This window comes from Aptenodytes patagonicus, chromosome 2 (genome assembly GCF_965638725.1).
Source record: "Aptenodytes patagonicus chromosome 2, bAptPat1.pri.cur, whole genome shotgun sequence".
NCBI classification, from domain to species: Eukaryota; Metazoa; Chordata; class Aves; order Sphenisciformes; family Spheniscidae; genus Aptenodytes; species Aptenodytes patagonicus.
This window is the reverse complement of record NC_134950.1, coordinates 97,842,688-97,869,908: the sequence shown is the minus strand read 5'-3', so window position 1 is coordinate 97,869,908 and position 27,221 is coordinate 97,842,688. Positions and strand designations below refer to the sequence as shown.

At 39.5% G+C, this 27,221-nt stretch overlaps 1 protein-coding gene across 1 annotated transcript; it reads left to right on the top strand.

The window, feature by feature from the left end:
* The first annotated feature begins 121 nt into the window (after positions 1-121).
* Positions 122-21,820, top strand: BLOC1S5 (biogenesis of lysosomal organelles complex 1 subunit 5). Its single transcript, XM_076330506.1, has 5 exons — positions 122-247; positions 1,546-1,628; positions 3,857-3,986; positions 8,304-8,362; positions 19,704-21,820. Exons 1-5 carry the CDS (start codon positions 136-138, stop codon positions 19,881-19,883), a joined length of 564 nt encoding a protein of 187 aa, XP_076186621.1. The 5' UTR covers positions 122-135; the 3' UTR covers positions 19,884-21,820.
* The last annotated feature ends 5,401 nt before the right edge of the window (positions 21,821-27,221 follow it).

Genomic DNA, 27,221 nt, shown 5'->3' with positions numbered 1-27,221 from the left:
GTTACCGCAGCAACGGCGGCTGTCGGGGCGCCGGGGCGGCCGGCGCGCGGCGATGACCTCACACCGAGGCACCGAGGCGAGGCGGAAGTTCGGCGGGCGGGGAAGGGCCGGGCTGCCCGCGGGCCGCCGAGCGCCATGAGCGGGGGTGGCCCCGCGTCCCCCGGCCGCAGCGGGGCGGCCCCGCTGCCGGGCGACAGGAAGCGGGAGGCGCTGGCGGCCGGATCCCCGATTCAGCCCATCATAAAGGGTAAAGAGCGGGACCGGGCCGGCTCCGTGCTGGGTCCCTGCGGTGGCCGAGCCCGCCGTGTACAGCGCAGACGGGCGGGGCGGGGGGCGCGCGCCTGGGCCGTTGAGGGGCTGCGGGCCGTCAGGGGGGCGCGCGGCCCTGCCCGGGCTGCGGGGCCTGGGGGGAGGCTCGTCCCGTGAGCGGGGCGGAGTGCCGCTGCGGAGCCTATCTCCTCGGCCGCTTCCCAGCCCTCTGCGGGCCCGTGAAGCGGGACCGGGTTTGAAGTTAGGCTCCTAGGAGGCTTAACTGGCTTCCGTCTCTTGGAGTTTGAAACTCGGGCGGCTGCGTGGCTTTATTTTGGGAAGCTGAATCTGCCACGGAGTCCTTGCCGCTGGCATTAAGTTCCTGGGAAGCTCTTACTTTTGTCGTGTTCACCCAAGCACCCGCGTTTTGTCCCGGTTAATCTGTACACAGAAGCGCTTGAACTAAGTGTTTTAGCCTATACTTTATTTACTGCAATCATGTCATTCCCCAAATTTGAAATAATCGTTCTACGCTTTTTTTTTTTTTTTTTTTGAATGGGGTGGGATTCAGGGTGTTGGAGAAATACACGTGGATGCAGTAGAGAGGGAAAGCCACAGGTAGGAATAAACGGTTGGGGACAGGAGAAAAAGTAGGACTGTTCCTTTAGATGGCAGTGCCAGTTCAGTATCAGTTTACAGTGCTTGGAACTACACTGTATATTTCTTGAAATAGTCTTTAAATGCTGTGCTATCAGAGTGCTTTTAAATTTAATGGGCTTTTTTTCTGCATGGCAGCCAAGCCTATTTCTCATACATGTATATGTTGTAAATACTCTCCTTCAAGAGGAAGTTTCAGGTCTTTGGCCCTGGAACACAAGAAAGTGCTAACAGTTTTCCTTTGCAGTGAGCTTTCCTCTTGTTTTTCGCTGCAGAAAACTCCCACAGCCTGTAGTTCTGCGCTGTGTCAAATTTTTACCGCTGTTAACAGTCAGATATGGAAGCTGTACCGCGGAGGATTGAAACAGAGGGTGCTGAGAGACAGTGGAGAATGTTCACCCTTGCAGAAAGGTGTCTGTGGCCCCTGGAATATTGATTCATTGCATTTTATCTAAGTTGGTGGTTTGCTGAATAGATAAGGCAGCCAATAAATATTATTCTGGTGCTCTTTTGATTTTGTATGTATTTGGTGAGCAGTCGTGCCTCTTGCATCGAAGTATGATGTGCTACCTTTTGTTGTGTAGCCTAGCATGGAGTGTGAGAGAAAAACTAAAAATCTGACTTTCATTAATCTTCTAGATGTTGGGGAAATCTATTCAAGACTACTGGATCACAGACCAGTAATTCAGGGAGAAATACGTTACTTTGTTAAAGAATTTGAAGTAAGTATTCGTATCTTATTGGGTGCTGTATAACCTTCACAGTCTGAGACTTTAAACAAGGTTAGCATCTCTCTAGAGATTATAATATGTATGTAATTTGCTTCAGAAAGATCTGACATGCATTTCTTGCCCAAAATGACTAACACACCTATAGTATATGTCTGCATCTTTAGTAAACAAGGCAGTAATTTAGGTCTTTTTATTTAAAAAGTTTTGAAAAGGGCATAAATACTTTTCCTGCGAAAGATTGGCAGGAATGTTGATGTAGGAGAATGATGTAGTCCTAACACGTTAGAGAAGTCTACTCGATTCAAGGGAAATATTGTTGGCCAGTACAGGTTTACCTCTGATTAAGAAACCGGTTTGTGCTTCAGCTGGATTCAACTGGCACAGTTGTAATTTAATTTTGCTTTAATTTTTGTTCTGTGAAAGAAAGTAATATTACTGGAAGAGAAGAGCAACACTTTATGCAAAGTAAAAAAAATCGTTAAAAATTGAGTGAAAGTTATCTGATTGGCTGCAAATAAAGCTAAAGTACTGAAGGTGTAGAAGTGTTTATATACAACTTTGCTTGGAAAGTGTAATACGGTTTCCACAAGATGGCAGCAAAAATTTAGAAAAGTAGAATCACGTGTCAACAAAAGGCTATTTTGAGTAGATTTTCGTTCTTAAAGAATGTGGGATGTAAAATCTTAAAATTAGTCCTGAAAATATAGTTATACCTCAAAATTCTAGTGTGCGGAGCTGGTTTTGAAAAAGAAATTACATTAAAATGGCTTCCTCTACCCCGATTGTAGCTAATATTTCAACCAGGTCTAATTTGTCTCCATACTGGTCTAGCAAAATAAGTACGAGAACTAAACTCTCATCAGATCTGTATCGTATGGGCTTGAGAGTTATAAGGAATGACTTCTTTTCTTTGCCTTCCCTAAATAAGTCATGGGATACAGTAAATAATTTGACATGGCTTTTCATAGGAAGGAAGATTTTAAACTCAGTTACAAAGTTTTAATTAAATTCATATATTTCTCTCATTGCACTTAAAGTCTTGTTCTATTTCTTAGACAAATTTCATATATTCTTAGATCTCAGCTTGAAATTTAATTTGCGGTTTATACTTTTAGGGTGGAAATAGCAAAGCAGAGGATTATTTACATTTTTGCAACTTAGAATTTCTTCCAAAAATTACACTTGTTTCTAACTTTGAGATATCAGATATTTTTTGGTATTGGTAGGACATATGCTTTTTCTTTCAATGATTAGTGTCAAGCATGTAAAGAATGTAGATTTGCATTCAGGAAGTCTGGAGCCTGTTTAATTAAGTGACGTGACTTGTCTGTGCCTCAGTTTCTGAAGGTTTAATGGAGGTATGATGATCCAATTGCCCACTTCATGTGATGCAATATTTTTTTATTATTTAGAATTGCTTTATGATTAACAATTTTCGGTACAGGAATGCTTGTGTGCAACTCTACTTATAACTCTGAAGAGGGGAAAAAGGGGGAAGGAGGCAGGTGGCAGGCTGGAGCAGATTCTAGAATACTTTTCATTGTCTAAAGGAAAGTGCTGGTGAAATTAGAATGGAAGTGGTGCTGTGGCTTCAGAAAAATAGATTTATTTATTTTTTATGTAAACAATAAAGCAAGAGTTTGTTCTTCTTGTAATTAATAATGATCAGTACTGAGCCAGAAGAAGAGCTGCCTCTTTAGTCAGCTGTGATTGTTATCTTTTAGTCTTGACTTCATTGTTTTGCTTCAGTAAAAACAATTTTACTTGCATTGTTTTAACCCCATACCATGCTAAATCTGGAAGGTCAGACATCAAGCAAGCAGAATCAATGCTATGTTATTTCTCCGTAACAATTGAGTTATAAAAATACAGTGCTTTCAAGCTCTGTTTCTCTGTCTTGTTTTTGATATGCTCTAAATTACCCATACAAAACAACACATTTTTTGGCACAATGTTTTTATTAGTAAATACAAACTTTTCTCACGAGGACCAGAAGCATCATTCAAAGTATTCCTGTATTTTAGTGTGAAGAATGGAGCATTACTCTCTCTTTTCACAAACTTATTTTATCAATTGTGGTAAATAAGTAGAGTAACACATTAATAGACAGTGCTATAGTCTTTGAGATAAAGCTATTAGTTTATCAATTGGGAAACCATCTCATTTTGGAAAGTGGAATTCCTTGTTAGCCACTCATTTTCTTTCAATTCTTCTGGCAGGAAAAACGTGGCCTCCGAGAACTACGAGTACTTGAAAATCTAAAGAACACAATCTTTGAAACAAATGAACACGTTCTTCCTAAGTGTGAGCAGGCAATGCATGACAATCTGAATGAAGCATTCAAGAGATGTAAGCAAGCTGCTTCTTATTTCCCTTGTTGTATCATTTTGAGGAATAATATAAATAGTTTGGGTTCAGAATGTAATTTGTGGAAAAATTACCGTCCTTGGATAAATTTTCTACCATTTATGTGCTTTTTTCTCATTTCTGTGAAATTTTAAAAGGGAAACAACAGGGACATTTTTTGCTATTTATTGGTCCAGCCAACACAGCTCTTGCTAAGGTTACATTAAAGCTTTTTGTTGACTTGAGTAGAAGCTATTTCAGCTCAATCTTTTACAACTCACTTAGAAACAGGATGGTGCTCCATGTTGGCTAAAGCCATGGACAAAATTTCGATTTTCTGGTTTGTTGCAAGCATGCTGTGGTGTGACCTTCAAGTTTCTTAATTTTCCCACAGGAGAGCATAATACTGTCTCCTGTGATTTAAAACAAAACTTGCTCACGTATAGATATGAAATGTGCTATTATTATTATTATTATCTTTAGTCATAAATAGGGTAGTAGTAATAATTCTTGTACGCTAATCCTAGTTTCATAGTTATAACCACCTAATATATTTTTTATTGCTCAGATTGCTCAGATTTTTTTTTTCCTTACTCTTTCACCAGGATAGCTTCTCAAAAAGATATTTCAGGGGAGAGTGGCTATATAGCTTTAGCTGCCAAATTTATGCAGTTGAAACATGCCAGTGTGGGTTTTGTTATATTTTCTGTATAGCATGTTGTATAAGCATTTAATTTCATGTAAAGGCTGCATATGTCAGATGCCATATAAATAATAACAAATGGTAGATGACACACAAAACGATTGCAGGATAATATTTGAAACTTAAAATTTAGTCATGGAAATAAGGCATATGTTGTAACACCTTCTAAATGGGGTGAACCTGTGATACTACTCCCTGACTTTCTAACGATCAGCTGTGCAATACATCGTTAGTAATAGAATCACAGAATGGTTGAGGTTGGAAGGGATCTCTGGAGGTCATTTTGTCCAACCTCCCTGCTCAAGCAGGGGCAGCTAGAGCCAGTTGCCCAGGGCTGTGTCCAGTGGGTTTTGAATATATTTACAGATGGAGACTCTACAACCTCCCTGGGCAGCCTGTACCAGTGTTTGACCACCCTCACAGGAAAAAAGCATTTTCTTGTGTTCAGATGGAATCTCATGTGTTTCAGTTTGTGCCTACTACCTCCTCTCCTGGCAGTGAGCACTGTAGAGAAGAGTCTGGCTCCCTCATCTTCATTCCCTTCAACCAGATCTTTATTCACATTGATGAGATCCCCCCTGGGCCTTCTTTTCTCCAGGCTGAACAGTCCCAGCTCTCTCAGCCTCTCCTCACATGAAAGATGCTCCAGTCCCTTAATTGTCTTTGTAGCCGTGTGCTGGACTTGCCAGTCCATCTCTTTCATTTACTGGGGAGCCTAGGAGTGGACACGCTACCACAGGTGTGGCCTCACCAGTGCTGAGCAGAGGGGAGGGATCACCCCCCTTGACCTGTTGACAGTGCTCTTCCTAATACAGCCCAGGATGCTGTTGGCCTTTGTTTATTGCTGCGAGGCTGTGTTGTTGGTCCTCAGTGTGTATTGCTGCCTAGGCTTATTCCTCCCCAGATGCAGGACTTGTCATTTCCCCGCATTGAACTTCATGAGATTCCTCTCAGCCCAGTTCTCCAGTTGCTCAAGGTCCCTCTGAATGGCAGCACAACCATATAACGTCAGCCACTTCTCCTGGTTTTGTATCATCTGCAAACTTGCTGAGGGTGCACTCTGCTCCAGCATCTGTGTCACTGATGAAGATGTTAAACAGTATCAGCCACAGTGCTGACCCCTGGGGTAAACCACTAGTGACTTGCCTCCAACTTGACTTTGTGCTACTGGTCACAGACTTTAGACTTGGCTGTTCAGCCAGTTTTCAATCCATCTCACTGTCCCCTTACCTAACCCATACTTTGTTAGCTTGTCTATGAGGATGTTATGGGAGACAGCGTCAAAAGCCTTACTGAAGCTGTGACAAACAACATTGCCTGCTTTCCCCTCATCTGCCAAGCTAGTCGCTGCGTTGTAGAAGACTGTCAGGTCAATTAAGGATGATTTCCGGTTTGTAAACTTATGCTGACTACTCCCGATCACCGTCTTCTCCTTCATGTGTTTGGAAATGCTTCCAGGAGGACTTTTTTCCCTCACCTTTCCCAGGATTGAGGTGGGCTGATTGGCCAGTAGTTCTCCGGATCTTCCTTCTTGCCCTTCTTGAAGATAGGAGTCCAGTCTTCAGAAACCTTTCCCAGTTGCAGTGACCTTTCAAAGAGAGAGAGTGGCCTCGCAGTGACATCAGCCAGCTCCCTCAGCGCTTATGGACGCAACCTGTCAGGCCCTGTGGACTCAAATATTTCCAGTTTGTTTAAGTGCTCCCTAAGCTGGTCCTCCTCCACTGAGGGTAAGTTGTCTTTGCTCCAGACTTTCCTCTGGTCTCAGGGGCCTGGGATTCCTGAAGGCTTATCTTTATAGTAAAGACTAAGGCAAAGAAGGCATTGAGTACCTTGGCCTTTTCCATGTTCTTTGTTACCAGTTCCCTGCCCCATTCAGCAGAGGGCCTGCATTTTCCCTAGTTTTTCTTTTGCTGTTTACATACTCATAGAATCCTTACTTGTTGCCCTTCGCATCCCTCGCCAGATTCAATTCCTGATCTACCTTGGCTTTCCTAACCTTGTCCCTGCACGATCGGACAGCAACTCTGTACTCCTCCTGGGTCACCTGCCCCTGCTTCCACCTCCTTATACACCTCCTTTTTAAGTCTGAATTCAGTTAGGAGCTCCTTGCTCATCCATACAGGCCTCCTGCCACCTTTGCTTGATTTCCTACTTGTTGGGATGGACCTTTCTTGAGCTTGGAGGAGGTGATCCTTGAAAAGGGTGCTATGTCCCTTCTGTTACCATCATCCCAGATCCTTGGTTTGCCTACCCTATCCCCAACTTCTTTACTTTTTTTTTTGAGGAATCGCTCCCTCACCTGTCATTTCTAGTTTAAAGCTGTCCCTACCAGGTTGGCCAGCCTGTTGGCAAAGGTACTTTTGCCCTGTTTAGTCAGGTGGATCCCATCTCTTCCAAGCAGCTGTTGATGCTCAGAATGGGTCTCATGGTTGTAGAAACTGAAACCCTGCTGCCAACACTGACTGTGCAACCAGCTGTTAACCCCAAAGATCCATCAAGTCTCCCTCACCAGGAAGGTTGAGGAGAACATTACCTGGACCCCCATGCCTTTGACCACCGTCCCCAGATCCCTGTAGTCATTCCTGATATTTCTTAGGTCACCCTGCAGTACCACTGGTGTCTACATGGAAAAGCAGCAGGGGTAATAGTCCGAGCCTCAGTAGCCTTTCTATAACGTCCTGAATGTGAGCTCCTGGCAAGCAGCAAACCTCCCTAGATGACAAAGCATACCGACAGGTGGCGAGCCTCCGTCCCCTGCCGTAGGGAGTCTGCTGTAACTATCAGTTGCCACTGTCTTCTAATGGTCCTGAGTGGCTCGGGCTCAGCCACCAGATGCTCCAATTCATGGTGCTCCCAGCTCCTCGTCAGCTACGAGGGCAGTGAACCTGTTCTGTAACCAGAAGTCCTCAGGGGGGCAGGAGCCTGCCTCCTTGTGTGAGAAGTCACCACTTGCTTTAAGATGATGATAAAAAAGTAAGGTATTTGTCGATACTAGGATGTGTTAGTGGGAGAAATTACTGCTTCGGGGAAATTAGTGTATTTAATTCTGCATTAATTAAGTGTTAAGTAAGTTAGGAAAAAAACCTGCGTAGGAATACAGTTCTTACTTCCACTGACAAGTTTTTCTGGGCTTAGTCTCATGACAGAAGAGGCTGGCTCCAGCATAAAGATGGTCTTCATGTAGACTGTTTATACTAAATCACTTTTTACATTTGATGGGGAAAAAATAAGAAAAAACCCCAAAAACTAAAACATAGAGCTTGGTCACCTGTTTCTGCTTACTGACTTGAGAGTTTTTTTGATGTCTTCTGAGGTGCTGAGTAGTGCACTCTAGCTTGTCAGCAACACTAAGGAATATGGACACAAGAGAACCTAGCTGCCTTTCTCTTTTTGGCTTCTAGAACGTACAAGGGCTGAACTCAGTGGTATGCCTATATACAGTTATCAATGTAAAGCATTTTCTGCAAGTACAGACAAATCTTTTTTGTGCAGAGTTAAGTGGCACAGTGGAATATAACCTTTGACTTGCAACGGCCTCATGTCTTTTAAATCCCTTTCAGGGGAGTTTCTCTTTGATTTAGAACAGCACGCTGATTTACTGTAATTTGTTATTTCAGTGCAAGCTGCCAACGATATGATCCATAGACTCCAAGAGAGGGAGCATGAAGAGATGAAGGTAAAGGATGGATGGATAGATTTTTATAATGTGACCTAAGTAAGAGTCTTGTGCTTCTACAGCAAGTCTACATGCCTTCAGTATAGCACATATTTTTCTATACTTATATACTTGCAGTAAAACTTCGTTTGGGGTGATTTCTGCACTTATAAAATGCAAACTGCAGCAGCATATATGTTCTAGGACTGCAAAGTTAATGGATCGCTAGCTCTTCCTACAATCTCCTGATGTATGGAAACTATTTTTTTTGTATTTCCTTTGCTTTATTTTCCCTCCTAGTTCAGACTATAATATTTGTCACATACAGGGAAAGCTTAAATATAAAAAAAAATTTCTGTGGAACAAAAAACACCTACTAACCTACCAGAATGGAAATGTAAATCTTTCCTAGTTAGCCGAGAACATTGACCATATTATATATATTGCTTGTTGAAAAGGAAGTGTGTTTTTCACTTGTGGATAGGTTATTTAATGAAGGGCTATATTATAGGAACATGCGAATCATCGGAATCTTTTCAGTTGGCTACACTTTGCTCATTTGAAATACGTGTGCTCTGAATCTAAAATTTGGAAAATTATACAAGAAATTAGTTTCATGTTTTCCCATTACTCCTTCATGATTGTGTTCCTGTGTTATCTTTTTACTTGCAAAATGTTATTTATAATAATTTAGTTCAGAAAAACTGAAGACGTTTCTGTGGCCATTGCACAAAACAGGCTGCACATTGATTTATGTAAGCTGATAGTTGTGTTTTTCTTTCCTTTTTGTAATCGATGAAGATGGGCAGTCCGGTTGCAGTTGAATACTGGTACTGTGCGAATAGCACACTGCTGAACCCTGACAAAGGTCGCTTGTGTCTAACACTAGTGTAGATATTGGTAGAGAGCTTAAGTAGGAAATTCTTACAGTTCTGCTACTGTTTGTTTGAAGTAAAACTTTAATACAAAATTTTATAATTTATAAAATGAACAGTCACTTAATAAGAATGGTAACTATTCTTTTTTACAGTATTAGCTGTGTATTTCCACTCTTTTTTTTAATGTGCAGTGGAGCAATACTAATAGCTATTCAGGATTTGTAGTGGTTCTTTAAGCTTGTATAGTAAGACTTTTTGGCTTGAAACTTTCCAAATGTGAGTAGTAACAGGTAGGTAACTTTTTAAAATTATAGATAAAAGGTGTCACTGTAGTTCAACTACTTGAGGAGAAATTCTTTTTCCTTACTTTTCTTTCTGAAATCATGTGTTCTGAAAAAATAATGGGGTTTTGGTAAGATCGAGTGTCAAGTGATTCGTGTTAGCAGCCCTCAGTGAAATTAATTCAATTTCTGCTGAATAGAATGAATATTAAGATTACTTGCTTTACTAATTATCTTTTTTAGCAGTTCCTTTCAGCTACTGGTATCAGCCAAGTAACAAAAGGAAAATGATGTTGTCCCTACCACATTCTCACTTAGGGTGTAAAGTAATTTGTGATTACAGGAGTGTCACTGTGTCCTGGTTTTGGCAGGGATAGAGTTAATTCCCTTCCTAGTAGCTGGTACAGTGCTGTGTTTTGGATTTAGGAGGAGAACAATGTTGATAACACACAGATGTTTTCGTTGTTGCTAAGCAGTGCTTACACTAGCCAAGGACTTTTCAGCTTCCCATGCTCTACTGACTGAGAAGGCTGGGGGTGCACAAGGAGCTGGGAGGGGGCGCAGCCAGGACAGCTGACCCAAACTGGCCACAGGGACATTCCATACCATGTGACGTCATGCTCAGTAGATAAAGCTGGGGGAAGAAGAAGGAACGGAGGGGATGTTTGGAGTGATGGTGTTTGTCTTCCCAAGTAACCGTTACGTGTGATGGAGCCCTGCTTTCCTGGAGATGGCTGAACACCTGCCTGCCGATAGGAAGGAGTGAATGAATTCCTTGTTTTGCTTTGCTTGCATGCTCAGCTTTTGCTTTACCTATTAAACTGTCTTTATCTCAACCCACGAGTTTTCTCACTTTTACCCTTCTGATTCTCTCCCCCATCCCACCAGGGGGGAGTGAGTGAGCGGCTGTGTGGGGCTTAGTTGCCAGCTGGGGTTAAACCACGGCAGTCCTTTTTGGGAGCCAGGCAGGAGTTGAACCTACACTCTTCTGAAAGAAGCGTTCATAGAATCCCCTGTCTCGTTGAGTAGTCTTCCCATCCAGATCAGTAACATTTAGTTAGTAGTTCAAGCTGTGGATTACTTTAAGCTTGTGGGAGAAACTAGAGAAGACTTCCAAGATACTTTGTAAACCTGTTCTTGTGTACTATATTCTTATTTTTTTCTTTCTATTTTAAATAGTTTTATGTAGAAGGGTACAGGCTTATACTGGAAGCTACCTAGCACTTCCCATTATGGTCTTACCTCTTAATTGCTTGTAGCATGAACTAGTATGATAACATTTCTCAAAGCCCATGTCTCCCTCAAATGGTGGGGTTTTTGGTTTGGTTTTTTTTTGATGTATTTTTGTTTTTTGTTTGTGTTTTTTAATTTCAGCAAAAATATCCCAATTAATACTAAAAACAAAGTTTACTGAAAAATTTGATGTTTTTACAAATGTTAATTTTTTGCTGACAGTAAAACAAGGATAGAAATAAATACAACCAACTTACGTGAGTCAGTACTGTATACAAGAAGGCTTTACTATCTTTCACGTTCAAGCAGTATGCACTATTGAGTGAAAAAATGGTTTCACAATCAGATTAGATTTTTTCCAAATAACTAATGTCTGAATTTAGGTGTTGATATAAAAGAAATATGAAAGACATCACTGCCAAAATATGTAAATTTGCTAACACACCAAAGGGAATTCCCAGAACAGGAATTAATAAGGCAGCAACTATGTTTGTAGTTCAGACAAGCTTTGGTTTATATCTAAACCAAATTATGAAACTTTAACTCAAAACTATTTTCAACTTTTTATATGAACATGAAAGCTGAAAATCTTCCAAATTTAGTGATGTCTAAATATCTTATTAAAAAAATTACTCATAAAAGTAGCAGGCATTGTTATAAACATAGAACAGATTCTAAGCTTAGCTTGAGTTGCCCAAACCCTTGTATTTATAAAGTTATACTGAAAGACAGAAATTGAGGACAAGAATTCAGGTTACGTGTGAAAAGTGAAGTTTAACAGCTTGCTGTGGTTTATGTTCTGTTGGGTGACTGAAGGAGCTTCTAGCAGAACAGCTGAAATACTGTTTGGAGAAGAGGAATTGCTGAAAGAATGGATAACCAGCAATCAAAAACAGGACAAAGCTGTATCAGTCTGGTCTGGAGCTGGAAACTTTAGAGGAGGATAGAGCTGGAGTTCTAAGAGTGTTGGGGGTGAGGAGATGATTCTCTGATTAAACAAACAAACAAACAAACAAAATCTATCCAAATTTTGCCAAATTAACAGCCATGGAGAAATACCATTTGTACTACCTTGTAGATCTTTTCAGGTGGGGTAAAAATGTTTTGTTCTGTGCAGTAGATGATAGTAAGTGCTAGTCAGTAACACAGATAGTAAAAGCCTAAAGCATAATGTACTTTTGCTGACAGTTAAACGATCTTTTGGTTGAAATAGAAATCTACAGCATGGATTGTCTAATTCTTAAAACATTACAATTTATAGCTAATTATTGAGACTCTCTTTTCTTGGTTCCTGGCTAAATATTATACCGATACCATACAATATCATGAATTACCTAAGCCTTCCTCTTGGCTCAGGTACATCTGTCTGCGTGCTTTAGTTCATACGGCTATTTTCCCATGTTGCAAAGGTCATGAGGTTTTACCTAAGAACAAAATGTGTTGTTCTGAAGCCTGAACATGGTATCATAATACTGGCTTCTGTCTTGTTATCATGCACTGGTATATTTATATAATTAAATAGCAAAGCAAATTCATTGACACTTCCTGACTGGAAGAGGAGAACAGTGGGACTTTATTTGTTTTCTGAGATGGCTATGCTGGGCTTATTAGGTGCTGTTTTCTAATTTATAAATAAGTCTGACTTAAGGGGCAGACTTAATCAAGTCTGACAGAAAGAACTTGTGTTCTTTCTTTTTGGTTGGTTGGTTTTTTTACTTGTAAGTTTAGACTATAGTTATTTTACAGATTTTTGTTTTGTTTGTTTTAGCAGTCATTTTAAATGACAAAAGGTAGGAATTAAAATTAGGCTATACTCTGAAAAGCTGTTCTATGAATGTGTACCATTTTTCATGTTTGTATATGCTGTTCTTGGTGATATTTTGTTAGTTTGCAAGTTACAGTTTCTCCGGTTGGCAGCCCTGGAAACAAAAGAATGAAACCTAAAAATCAAGATACCTGTTTCTGGATTTTGAATCATTACCAGCAATCCAAAATTTGTAATTAGAAGTTTTCAGCAATCTGGGAGTTATGTAAATCTTTATTTCATTTTAAGTGTTTTGCTGACTGTGCATGGGCCAGAATTTATTTCAATTTATCTTTTACATAGTGGGGTTGGTCTTGCAAAGTTCCAAGTTTAAAAGTAATGAAAATTAACACTGAATTACTATTCTTCCAAATATATTTTTTTTAAAGGAGAAAAAGGGATTACTTTCTCATGCAACTGTACCTGCATTTTCAAACCTGTAGGCATTATTTCCTTCTTTATGACAGTAAAAAATACTAATTTTAACAGATCAGAATTTATTTATTACTACTGCAAGTGTTTTCTGGACTTCAGAAAAACCAGTTCTTCCACCTTCCTGAAATATGAACATGTACTTATTCAGAATGTCTATTATATTTTTGTGTTCTGTGATAAGATGGAAGTGCTTCCTAACTGAGCATCAGTATGCAAAGGCAATTTCAAGTTCTTAGAATCACAGAATCGTTTAGGTTGGAAAGGACCTTTAAGATCATCACGTCCAGCCGTTAACCTAACACTGCCAAGTCCACCACTAAACCATGGCCCTAAGCACCACATCTACACGTCTTTTAAATACTTCCAGGGTTGGTGACTCAACCACTTCCCTGGGCAGCCTGCTCCAATGCTTGACAACCCTTTCGGTGAAGAAATTTTTCCTGATACCCAATCTAAACCTCCCCTGGCACAACTTGAGGCCATTTCCTCTCGTCCTATCGCTTGTTACTTGGGAGAAGAGACCGACACCCACCTCGCTACAACCTCCTGTCAGGTAGTTGTAGAGAGCGATAAAGTCTCCCCTCAGCCTCCTTTTCTCCAGGCTAAACAACCCCAGCCCCCTCCGCTGCTCCTCATAAGACTTGTGCTCTAGACCCTTCACCAGCTTCATTGTCCTTCTTTGGACACGCTCCAGCAGCTCAATGTCTTTCTTGTAGTGAGGGGCCCAAAACTGAACACAGTATTCGAGGTGCGGCCTCACCAGTGCCGAGTACAGGGGCACGATCACTTCCCTACTCCTGCTGGCCACACTATTTCTGATACAGGCCAGGATGCCATTGGCCTTCTTGACTACCTGGGCACACTTCCAGCTGTTGACCAATGCTCCCAGGTCCTTTTCCACCAAGCAGCTTTCCAGGCAGTCTTCCCCAAGCCTGCAGCGTTGCATGGGGTTGTTGTGACCCAAGTGCAGGACCCGACACTTAGCCTTGTTGAACCTCATACAGTTGGCCTTGGCCCATTGATCCAGCCTGTCCAGATCCCTCTGTAGAGCCTTGGTGCTGTCTGCAAACTTACTGAGAGGGCACTCGATCCCCTCCTCCAGATCATTGATAAAGATATTAAACAGAACTGGCCCCAGTACTGAGCCCTGGGGAACACCACTTGTGACTGGCCACCAACTGGATTTAACTCCATTCACCACAACTCTCTGGGCCCGGCCATCCAGCCAGTTTTTTATCTAGCGAAGATTACGCCCGTCCAAGCCATGAGCAGCCAGTTTCTCCAGGAGAATGCTGTGGGAAACAGCATCAAAGGCTTTACTAAAGCCTAGGTAGACAACATCCACAGCCTTTCCATCATCCACTAAGCGGGTCACCTTGTCATAGAAGGAGATCAGGTTAGTCAGGCAGGACCTGCCTTTCATAAACCCATGCTGACTGGGCCTGATCACCTGGTTGTCCTGTATGTGCTGCATGATGTCACTCAAGATGATCTGCTCCGTAATATGTCTCTTAATGTGTCATAGGTCACCTATGGGTGCCCAGCGACTGAAGGTCTTTGGATTATTGTTTGACTTGGAAGTTAAGATATTTGACATGAGTCATTGACTTGATGAATTCGGATTTATAAATATATGTATGTATATATAGAAATGACAGTGTTACTCTTTTCAATCTACTCAATAACCAAGCAGATAGAGGGTGTCTGTTCCTTTGAAACAACTGACTAAAAAAGCATGTAAGAATAATAAACTGTTTTAATATTCAGGATAGTTATTGGCATCAGTTATCTAGAACTTAATTACTCAGTGTATAAGGAACTGGAAATAGGTCTCCACTGTCAGGGTAAATGCCATAAGCAAAAGGTTTGCAGTTCTCTCTTTTCGCTTGCTCCGGGGAATACATCAGGTTAGGGAAACTGTAGAGATTGATCCCACAGTATTCTCTAGCCCTGTAATACCAAGGCTGTCTTGTGAGTTGGGATATGTGAATTAGATTTTTTTAAGTAAAAAGATATTTTATCATGTATCTCTAACATCTCAAAACATGGACTATTCTGCATATTCTGCATATGGCTGGCTTTTTTACCTTGTAAATGCAGATTACAATTTTGGAGGACCGATAATTCACTAGAATATACTTTTTCTATTAGGAATGAATTTTTTTTTTTTAAACCTAAACCACTGAGACCTGGTAACATGTTTGAGGTTGCTCAGAATGCTGTTAAACCTTTCCTGAATGCAAAATTTCTGAGAACATGCAAAAGCTGGAGTGTGAATTACTAACAATTATTATATTCATGATAACTTGTTTTTAACTTACAAAAGAATTATTGGAGCGTCACTGAGGTGATACAGATCTCTAGAGATCAATCATTCTTCTTACTGTTGTCATACTTGTGTCGGCAAGCTGTAGGAGATACCTAGAGCCTTAACTTTTTGTTTCAATTCTCAGTTCACATTTAGCAAGAGAAGGTATGTATTTCAGATTGCTCCTCTTAAATGATGTTCACATGCTCTTTTCTACTCAGCATGAGTTTAAATGTGCAATGAGTTAATGCTTCATAACTAAGGATCCTGACGCTTAAGATAGCAGCACCAATTTGTATTAATATTTAAATTGATTGAGATTATTTCTTCGGTTTTAAGTAGCCAGACTTTGAGGAGTGAGAAATGTAATACAACATTGGAAAGCTTCCTAAAAACAAATTGATGGAAAATAACCTGAAATTCTGTTATCTGAAAATGAAGATGTTATTTTCCTCATCTTTACAAAATCACCCTAGAAATTAATTTGCCAGGCACACTATCAAATTCTGTGTGTATTGTTTTCTGGAAAACAAACTTGTTGCAAATCTATAAATTTGGAAATTATGAATTGATAGTATAAAATACACTCAGTATTGTCTCTACAGATCACTAATATACTTAATTATGTTGACTTTTGGAAACTGTTTGCTTTTTGAGAGTGACTGTTGACTTAACCAATGCAAATCCATGCCAAGATGTCTGTACATCTTGAAAAGCTTTGTATTTTGAAGATTTTTCATGACTGCCAATGGCATATTTAACAAGAGAGATTATTTTGTCTACCTATATGGACCTCTATGCTTTCTAGCTGTGCTACAGCTACAACTACAGTTCGGGCACAATATTTTTTTGCATAGTGTCTTGATTTCATTAGTTTTTCCTCCTGTGTGTCATGGTCAATTAAATAAAGCAGTGAAGTTAATAGCACTGGATATGAAAAGGATGCGATAGGAGTGGAGAGCATTGTGGTAAGAAAGCACCATATAGGGCAAACCTGAAGGGTACTTGCAGAGCTACAGTGTGAAAGTCATCTTTCTGTGCTGAGAAACTGAATCTTTCGGGGGTTGGAGCGCTAGGTGTCTATGTCCTGCATGGGAGCCTGGATCCTCAAGAGCCTGTTAGTGATGTTCTGCTAAGTGAAAGGCTGAACTACTGTAGCAGCTGTTACGAGACAGCAGAGAGGGCTTGGATGAGGGAAGCCTTTTAATACCTTAGCTCCAGGGATAGTGTCTGCTGCAGCTTGGGTCTTGCAGTTGGATATGTGCGTAGGAGGGAGCCTGTCTTTGGTCAGGATTTTTCTCTCATATTGTTCTGTGATGCCTAACGAGATTGAAGTGTCCATTGAAGCTTATCCCACAGCTATAGCATTCATAGGTCTCTCCTGCGTGGATTCTTTAACTTCCAGTAAGAAGCAAGTTTACACTGCAACATATGCTTTGGTTGAAAGATCTGTATCCTAAGGCAGGCATCCATTAAGAATCACACTTCGTTATTTTTGCTGTTCACACAGCTATTCGTCTGGTAGGAATAGGAGTATTGGTTTCAAGATTATGACTGTCTCGCACACACAAACATATCCACTCAGCAGCCGTCAGTGTTAATGGTCTGAAAGTGCTGCTGAGAACAGCTAGGTTTGAATTTTTTTTCTAGGAAGGAGAGCTGCTGTGCCCAAGGTGCACACTGAGCTTCTACAGTGGGGTTTTCCAAATCATTACCAAGGTGGGAGAGCAAAAAGAGTATTCAAGTCCTTGGTGTCTTTTAGTTGGTATTTCTTGTCATTCTTACTTGCTTACTCTAGCATGTCTTAATTTTATTTTTCTGTTTTCTAAAGTGTTTATTCATATCTGCAACTTTTTACTTTGTTAAAGGTGTAAATTGCAATTATATGGAGTTACTTTATTTCCAACATAAATCTTACTCTATAAAATTAGTTACTATTTCAGTAGAATGCTGCTTGCCTTTATATATTTAAAGAATAAGCTCTTAGAGCAATTGCTTCTCAGTACTCAACTGTTTAAATTTTTATTTAGGCATACTGTACGTAGCCTAGCTGCTAATATGCCTTTATTTCACAATGTCACTTCTCTTGCACCAGAACAAGCTAAAGACTGATTGAGCAGGGGAAGGCAAGATGTTTTCTGGGAGAAGAAAGGAGTTAGACCACAGGTTTTTGATAGACTAAATTTAGCTATCTCATGTTCTATAAATGTCTTCAGTTGTTTTACCAGGTAAATTATTTTATATCCTTGGGTAGAAATGGTGCAATGGAAGATGAAAATAGCAAGTAGCAACATGAGTTTCATGTTCCTTGCAAACTACTCTTGTGAGGAGCATGGGTTAGTCTAGCTGAAGTGTGGTTTGGGTAGGTGCTGTGTAATCCTGTCAGTAAGCGTATGAGGCACTGACAGTTTCAAAACCTATTGAATATGAAGTAGTGTACAGGTCAAACTAGTAGTGTACACCAGTCTATTTTGTTAGTAGCTGATATTGCATCTGTTGCAAACAAATTGGATCTTGGCATAATGTTGTTACAATGTATATAAAATGCTGGATGGCAAAAATGGTATATTTAACCCACAATATGTGATCTTAAAGAACACATAGAGTGTGTTGAAGAATACGTGAATGGGTTCCCATTGCCTTCAATTGACAAAAATGCCAGATGTCTGTTGAAGCTGTGTGATAGTATTTATTTCTACACAGAAGTACTGTACATAAAAAATAATCATTGCTAATATATTAAAAAGGAGAAAAAAGGATAATAAAAGAAGGATGAATACTCTCTTCTACTGAGAGACGGAGCAAATACAAGAACAACTGCCTAGATTTATTGTGACTTCAGCACTTATATTATAAGGAGGCCAGACTGTTAATACTGCATGCAAGCAATCCACAGAGGTACATCTCATTTTGACATGCATATTGGATGTGTGTATGATCTCTCTTTCTAGATAGCTAGATTTATGGGGTTTTTGTTTGGGTTTTTTTTTCCAAGATAAGAGAGTGAAAGGAATCAGACTTACCAGAAACCAAGCAGTGTGAAAGTATAAGGGGAAAAATAACTTATTTATAAAGGAAGACATTAATCACAGTGAGAGCTAGCTGGCTAAAGCAGAAACACAAACTGCCAGTTTAAAAACATTGAATATCCATGTTATATTCTATTTCACTCTTTCCTTTTAGTGTTAGAGGCTTTTCATCAAGACTAGTATCTGATGACTATGGTGAACATAAGCATTGTGGGAAGATACAAGTGTGGTTTGCTTCTAGTTTTAAAAATGTATTCAAGAATGTAAAAAATACTTTCGTTTCAACAAATGAGACATTCAAGGGGAAAGTAGCAAATGTCAAGAAAAGAGGAGCAATATGTTGAAGGGTTGGCTGACACAATTTATACATGTTTTATTAACCATCATAATTTGTTGTGAAACATAGAAGCATGCTATTTACATGTATTTAGCATAAAACCTCAAATGTTGTCTTGACTGTTGCAGTGGATCCTTTAAGCTCTAGTAATGCATATATACCTAAATAATGGACGTACATAACTCTCTAAAATTTTATTTTGTCTAGCACTCTCAAATATGAAATATAGTGGGCCTAGAATTTTCCTCATAAATCAGCTATGGTAATGCTTCCAGTGCATTTTTAATCTGTATCATATATAATACAGGCCTGCCTGTGCTTGCTGTACTAGATGCAGATTCGTGGTTCTTTTAAGACTACTTAATTGAAAATTAGATGCATTTTATTTAAGTTATTTCTCTTTTGATTACTTTCAGAACAGTGGACTCCCTGAGTCTGTTTGTGTCAGTAGGCACCTTCTTTCTGTGTGAACACAAGAAAAGAAAAAAAAAAAACAAAAAAGCAGCATCCATTTACTGATTTTTTTTGTTTGTTTGTTTGCTTTGTTTCGTAACTAAGGGGCTAAGAACACTGAATACCATGTTCCCAAAATCAGAAGTTCATTTTAAAATAAAATCTTTGTGAGATAATACATATTTATATCAGCTGCTTACAGTACTTCTAACATTGTCAGTAGTCAGAGGAGCAAATAATGCATCAAGTGTGATCTTTAGAAACTAACAGAAGCGAACTAGGCGAACTGGTAACTTTAAAGTGTCTTTTTATTTATTTAATTAATTTTCACCAGACTGTAGCATAGAAAAGCCATTGTTGCTAATGCTATCGCATTAATACTATCGTAGACAGTTTACCCTTTGTTTTGGATTTGACTATACTTTATAAAAATAAATGTTTTCTTTTTAGTTTCACCTTTTCAGATGTCTTCTTGCCAGTTTCACTTTCCTCTACTGAAGTAAAAGCCCAGTTTCTCTGATACTCTAACATTATGTAGATCTCATTCAACCCTCTGTTTTAATCTGGAAACGGTTGTTAAAACTTCCCATTTTCCTCCTCTCAGCTTCAGGCGGACAAGCTGATGGCTCGTGAAGAGAAGTGCGTAGCCCACTGGGAGGAATTGATGAAAGAACAACGAAACAAACAAGCAGAGGTGGACGAAGAGCACAGAAAAGCTATGGAGCGCCTCAAAGAGCAGTATTCTGAGATGGAGAAGGAACTGGCCAAATATGTTTCTTTTTAAGACTTTTCTTTTTTAATAATGCTGGGTTTGTGCCAATACTCAGTTGCTTCTGACTTGAATTGAGATTATTTTGGAAAGCTGAAACATGTAAGAAAAAAGGAGAATTTCCTCTACAGGTTTGGTATGGGAAGAAGAGGTTTGCATACTTTCAACTTAAGTGCCTATCTCTGCTTGTTTTGTTCAGGGCAGGTAGAATGCCAGTATTTCTTCGTTTGTTGGAAGGTGGACCTGGAAATTACATTGTGTGACTACATCAGCTCAGGGAGTTGCAAACTAGAATTCTCTCCCATCTGCAGAGAGTATCACATCGTTTGGGAAAACAGAGACTAATGTAATACTAACTATCCCAGTGTGCAGCCACAGCCCTTTCCCAAAAAGTAGGTGTAACGGGTTCCAGCCATAGTTAGCTGAGAATTCACTGGGAAAACCGTAAATCCTGTTCATAGATTTCAGGAGAACCAACTTGTTTTATGGAATACTTTACTTTGAAGCTTTAGCAATGAAAGATCTCAACAGAGTTCTAAATCCAGTTGTAATTCCAACTTTTGGGTTGTATATTCAGTATTATGAAGTAGAGCTGAGACATAAATGGTTTTTGCGAACGTAGAAGTGGCTAAGTGAGCTTGGACAACAATTTCTTTTCTCTCCCTGTAAATGTCTCAGGCCTCTCTTTTTAAGCTTTACTGTTCTACGCAAAGCCAAAACAAGCTCAAAAGTAATTATGAGAAGCATATCGGTCTTTGCATTAGCTTTGTAGCTAGTACAGTATTTACCTTAATTATTTGACATGCTGTTGGTTTACTTAGGATAAGCTCGTCAGAATTTTATGAAGCAATTGAGGAAAGATTTTTGTTTCTTTATCAGCATAACAAATGAGCAGATTAATGGTAAAGCGCCTGTAGTGCTGATCTGCTTTCTTAACTAACTTACTCTTACGGGTACCTGAAGCTCCTGTATTGCTTTCTTTTATTTAAATCTTGCATTTCACAGCAGTGTAACTGAAGAAGTTAACTTAATCAGGTCATTAACCAAGCAAAATGAGACGTAGTACCTTAATGAAATTTGCTGCAAGCTAACCGTTAGTACAGGAAATATCTTTCCATAATTTAGCTGGTGTCCAATATAGAATGGAAACAGGTAAAAATAAACAGAGTTTACCCTTTACCTGTATTGCAACAGTAATATGCCAACAATGGTTGCTTGTGTAAGCTTATGGCTTGGTGTCAAGGCTCCGTTCCTGGCAGCATGTTGATAGTGTGATTAAAGTTAGTAGAGGAGATGGAATGAGTATTTGAGATTTCTTTCAATAACACTGAATTCCTGCCAAGCTGCTCTGCCGCTACTGTAGGCCCAACAGCTTCATCAATCATCATCATGTATCTGGACTGAAAAGAGGACTTGACGACACTGGGGCACGCTGGAATGTTGTTAATTCTCTGTTGTGGATGGAAAAAACGTAGATGTCTCAGAAGTATCCCACACATGAAAAATAGGAAGGCCTCTTTTAGAACAACCCCTGTTTGAATAGAAGGTGACCTCTGTAATGTTTTTCAGCTTATGTACCCATGATGAATGTTGTAACTAAGCTCAGACTTCCATGTAAAAAGAAAAAGTTAGTTCTTGCCTGTCTTTAGAATTGGGTGTGGAATAGTTTTGATTGTTTTGAGCACAGACTGAAAACGGCTTCTCTCTTACCAGATTATTTGATGTATATGCGCTCAAAGACCAAATATCTTTATAACAAAATGCATTTAACTGCATACTGAATTCATTTTTATTTTTGCACTGATAATTTTTATTAAGATTTCGATATCTAATTAACTGTGCACTGGAGCTGTAGATTTTAGTATTTTGTCAATTTGAGGGCTCTTAAGCAATGATACAAGTGTTGCAAGTTGGATATTCACTGGAAAATAAAGCGGCGTTTCCAAAATCTGCTGGGATGTGTGCTCCTGATTCTTTGGAAAGCTTCTAAATACTAACACTGCAAATGTGTTCCTCTTTTAGAATGACAGAGGTATTTTTATGCTGAAGATCATTTGAAAACACTTTTCTTCGTAGTCTATATCTGCCTGTTGGCCCACTCTTACTCATTGTGGGGTCTACCTGAAAACTATCCGTTGCCGAATTATTTTATTTAGTAACTTTCACTTTTTTAATATGATACGCTGTAGGTTTTGAGGTACTTGGAAATGCTTAATTGTCTTTGAAGCAACTTGCCAACGTTTACAGGAAAACCTACTTTTTCTGTCCAAATGCTTAAAAAACAAACAAATGTGATGTGTTTAATATTATCTCAAAACAGGACACACCTGACGGATAAAAAAGATTCCCATCTTCAGCAGTTTTTCAGCAAGGTGGGACTGTGGTCTGTCTGGACACAGTAGTGCTCCACAGTGCGACTTGCTTTGTAAGATTCAAATTCTTGTCATTCAACAGTCTCTGCCATTTGGGAGAAATAGAAAAACGAAACGTTTAAAAGTTGGGTTTTATGTCATTGGTGCATGAAGGAAGTGTTTTACCTTGCAGTATTTACATGACTGAATTTTGTAGTCTTAAAAGTCTTGAGAATTTATTTAATCCCCGTTAAACTCAACAGAAGTCTGCATTGGATTCCAGTAGGAGCTGGAAAGGGTCCTCAACGCTTCAGTTAACTTCGAGTATGGCAGGTGAGTTTCGCAATCCCTCTTTGTACCAGACTATGCATGTAACTTTTTGGTTAACTATCCGCGCTGTTTATGATACTGAACCGTAGGTTTAACTGTTCTTCTTTGTAACCGGAAGTGGGTTTGGATGTCGTGTAATCGCTGGAATATTTTCTTAGTCTTTCTGTTCTAACGAATACATAGCAAGGAACGGGTATCTTCCTTGGAACTGCTGCATGAAGTCTGCTGCTGCTGAATTTAGGAGTAATAACGAACTGAGGAACTGAAGAAATACTTAAGGGTTTGTTTTGTTTTTAACTGCTGTGTTTTAACAATGAACCTATGTGCTGTTCTCCTTGGAATGTTTTATATCTGAGGCCCACCACATTTTTTTAATCTCAGGAAGGAGGGAGAAAGCTGATTTATTTGCTCTTACTCGGCTTCTTTCTGTGCTAACACTAGGTAATAGTTTTTATAGAAAAATTCCCGGCTGGAACATTGCATCTTCTCTGATATTTTAATTTATGGCTTGTTAAATCTTTCCTCAAAAACTGGGGAGTTCTTTTCAGTAGTCAAATTAAATAGCAAATACGTGGCATACTCAGCCAATGAATTGAATCATACGTAGTTCACTTCTGAGTTGAAAAACATCCTATGGCTCAAGGCTATGGATTTTGAGATTTACAAATACTCCCCAGTAGGTGTCGGTGCAAGCCTGAGAAGGAAAGTTAGAAAGCCTGGTTTTATATGAGGTATCGACTGTAAATGCTTATGTTCAGTTGTAATACAGTATTTTGTATAAGTACAAGACAATTTGTGGATGAAACCACATGCTTTTAAATAAAAAATGACGCAACTTATCAGCAGCATTTTGCCCCATTAGTCCTCAAAAAAGCTTACAACAGGTCACTTCTAAAATTATTTATGTAATGTGTGCTGATCTGAACAATGTTGTCTGCAATACTTATGGATTCTAATTCAGATTTATTATAATTTGAAGTTAGACTCAGTGTCAGAGATTAAAACCTTCAAGAGCTGCATTCTTACACTGCTGTCCACGTTAGTGGATCGGGTTTTCTGAAGGTTTGAGGCAAAAGTTTGTGCTTATGGATAGAGATTGTGCCAAAATAAAAAAAATGGGGACTTGTGCAAAAAGTTCTGTGAACGAAATTATCATACCACACACTTCTAAGCAAGCCAATTATTTTAGTTTTTTATAATTAAATGAACTTCTTAAACTAGTAAAGGTACAGCACGCTCAGTGCTGTTGGTCTAGCTTACGGTCTGTGTGTCAAGATACAGCAGAATCTGCAGAAAGATGGGAGTGCAGCTGCTGCAGTACAATTTTAATGAATAACACAGCTTTCATAAATAGTTTAGTCATAAGATTATTCAGAAATTCCAAATAACATAGACCTTTAAAAGAGAAGGGAGAAGTAAAAAAGGCTTAAATGTATTTTGCTGCAATTAACAAAGGGAGTTTTAGAAAAGATTTATTTCAACCCTTAGAAATACAGTACTCTATATGTATGTACCTTCCAGTTCTGAAGAGTGTACAGTATTATGTGCACTATCTTTGTAGTTTTATATCTAGTAATGAGCAAAGTAGAAACAAATTTATTCAAGAGAATGGTGAGCATTAGAAGGAAGAAAGGCTTGGGGAAGTCCTGCTAGGGCTTAAAGCTGTGGCTTTGAAAATCCGGGGCTCAGGTTTGTGCTTCCTAACTAGGAATCTAGCAGAGATACCCGCCTAGGTTTCAGCTTGCCTTCTTAAATGCTTTATCTGGGCCAAATCAGAACCTGGATGGCTCAAGATTTTTATTTAACATCATTTTACAGACGGTGAAGAAAAAGCTGACCCTTTCAATATGAACTTGCAAGGCAATTGCACTGAAGGATGGATAATACTGTATTGTAAAACTGTCATTTAAAACAAAACCTTACATTTCCTCAGCCTTCTCCGCTAATGGCTCACTGGGTGGATACAAGGAGAGCTGCAACTGAGCATCATTGTGTTTTTTAACAGACACTGCATTTAACTTGATGTAATGGAAGTTGGTGAGAACCGAAGCGCTATTTAGGGCTTTCGCTTGTTAGTCGTTACTAACATTTTGACATAATCTATAGATTTATCCAGCATTTCATGACATACGGTCCCTATATTCTGTAATCTGGAGAAAAACAACCTTTGTTCATGCCGCAGCAAACGCTGCAGGACCTGGATAAGCATTTTGTTGTCTTTGAGTTAATTGTAAAATAAATTTGCGAGCTTGCTTTGCAAAGCTTGTGGGGTGGTACCTAGCCAGTGCTCTCCCACGCTAGGGTGTGCAGAAATGCCTCTTGCGGTAACGCGTTCTAGAATATGCACAGCACTTTTCAGTAGCTTTAGCTTTGGGAAAGTTAGTTCCGGATTGCTTGAGGTCATAGGAAGTCCTTTATGAGTGGACCCAAGTTTGTCCTTTCCAGATGTTTTTAGCCCTCATTAAATAAATTCCGGTTCCTGAAAATCCCCTCTCCAGATGGCTCTAAATCTGTTCCAATATTTACTATGTCACCTAGAAAGCTTCTAAGCTGAATTACATAAATAGGAAATACTGTGCATCCCTCCAGTGTACTGATTTGAAAGAAAATTGAGCGTGATTTAGAAAATATTTACTAAACAATGTTAAAAAATTGTAAAGTAGAATTAGAGTAGTACACCTAGTTAGCAGTTTGGTTTCAAACAACTAATTAGCGTTTGGAACCCTACGGAGGAATTATCCTTTAAACTACCAAAGTCTAAATGGTTCAAAATTTTTTTCAGAATAAGCAGCCCTCAAGACATCGCAACAGTGGAAAAGTTTTCTGGACTCAAGAAGCACTCGGAGGTAGTAGGACTTCAATATTTGTGTCCTGAGCAAGTTCAGAGGCGCTCCATGTGTTGAATTCATTGTCTGGGACGCCTTGAGCGCAGAATACAAATGCTGCGCAGATACCTAGTGTAGGACAGTACCTTTCTCTCGTTTTGTGTAAGGCTTTTTGCATGTCCGTGTATCCAGGAGAAGTGGGCCCAAACACCGGCTGCCATTTCTGGTTGTCGGAAACCCCCAAAACTATATATATGAATGTGGGGTGACCAGGATGTATTGTGTTTTGCAATTTTCTTGCAGCTGTGACTTGCAGGTGGTACAGCAAATGCAATTTCCTTTAAAACATCCATGAACAGATAGAATTTTATGTAATAAGGCTGTTTAATTATTGGCTTTTTGTTTCTTAGCCAGATGTGGAAGTAGGGAGGGGATGGATGATGCAGCCCCCTACATCGCGTTGCTGTACGATGGTAGTTGGTGTTTGTCACTGAGGTGGCAGTCACTATCACCACAGGATCACAAAATGCAAAATCTTTCTTCAGTTTGTTTGTTTTCAGAGGATGTAAGTCCTAGAGAAGTGTGTCGTGGTCAAACTGGAGCAAGAAAAGTCATAGCAGTTTCTGTCTGCTGTCCCTCTGTCCTTTGCAGCCTCTCCTGAAGAAGAAATAGTAGTTTCCTCTTCACTCTTTTTCAAGGCCCAATTTTACTTTTATCAAAAATTAAATTGCAATTCAACTGAGTTGAATTTTTGCCATTATCTTCACTCAAAATAGAGTAAGAGACTCCAGCTGAGCCTCTGTTGTTATGAGTTTCAGTGTTCATTATGTTTTGCCTGTCGACACGGAACTGGACTAAGACCACATACCTCTGCACGGAGGTTATCCAGCAGCTATTGTATTAGTGCTACTGTAGGTCATTGCCTCAGTATGGTCCCTTTGAAACGGCTACCATAAAGAGAAACTTTAGCTGAAAACTATTTCCAAATAATTTTCACACGGTAAGAAATTATTCTTCATATATGATGTGATTTCCACGTGCACCTTCCCTGTGCTTTCAAGTTCCCAGGCTAGTTTGTCCCACAGAATCCAATAAAAAAGTGTAATTTTTCCCTAGGGTCTTTTCTGGTCATGCTTGATATCACTTAACATAATGAGCTTTTTACTCCCACATCATAAAGGGTTTTGTTTTAGATTTCTTTTTTTTTCCTTCTTCAACAAAAAGTGTTGCTTACATCCCTTCTAAAGAATGCTCTTAGCTATGTGAAATGTGGACACGTTGTCTGGGCCAACCTCTTATCTACACCAGATTCAAAAAGCCTGGTTCAGTACAGTGGCTTAGACTGCATGTTTTTGTTGTGTTCTGTTTCTTTTAAAAATACATATGTATGTCTCCTGTTAAAAAACGTTGCTGCCCCCGTCTAGGAACAATGCAACACTCACATCATTTCCTGAAAGAATAGAGTTGGAAGGCAATTATCTACTCACCAAACAGGCTAAAACAACAGTTCCTGATATTCTTCTCAAATATTTCAACTTCCCAGGAATCCGGAAAAAATAATTCCATGAGACGGTGTTATGAATGAAGGTATGACATTTCAGTTTCCTTCACTTCGAATCAGACATCCAGAGGTAATAAATTACCGTGCACTTGGCACTGCTGGGAGGGGGGTCTGGCTGTGGCAAACTGTTTTTCTTCAGAGCAGGAACAATAAAGTGCTTTTACATCCTCCTTTGTCCGGTGGCAGGCATGGCTTCTTTCTTAATGGGCTTTCAGCAGCAATGGCATGAATTACACGTAGAAGAAATAGGAACCTGACGGCAAAGTACCTTGAACCAAGTTTGTTT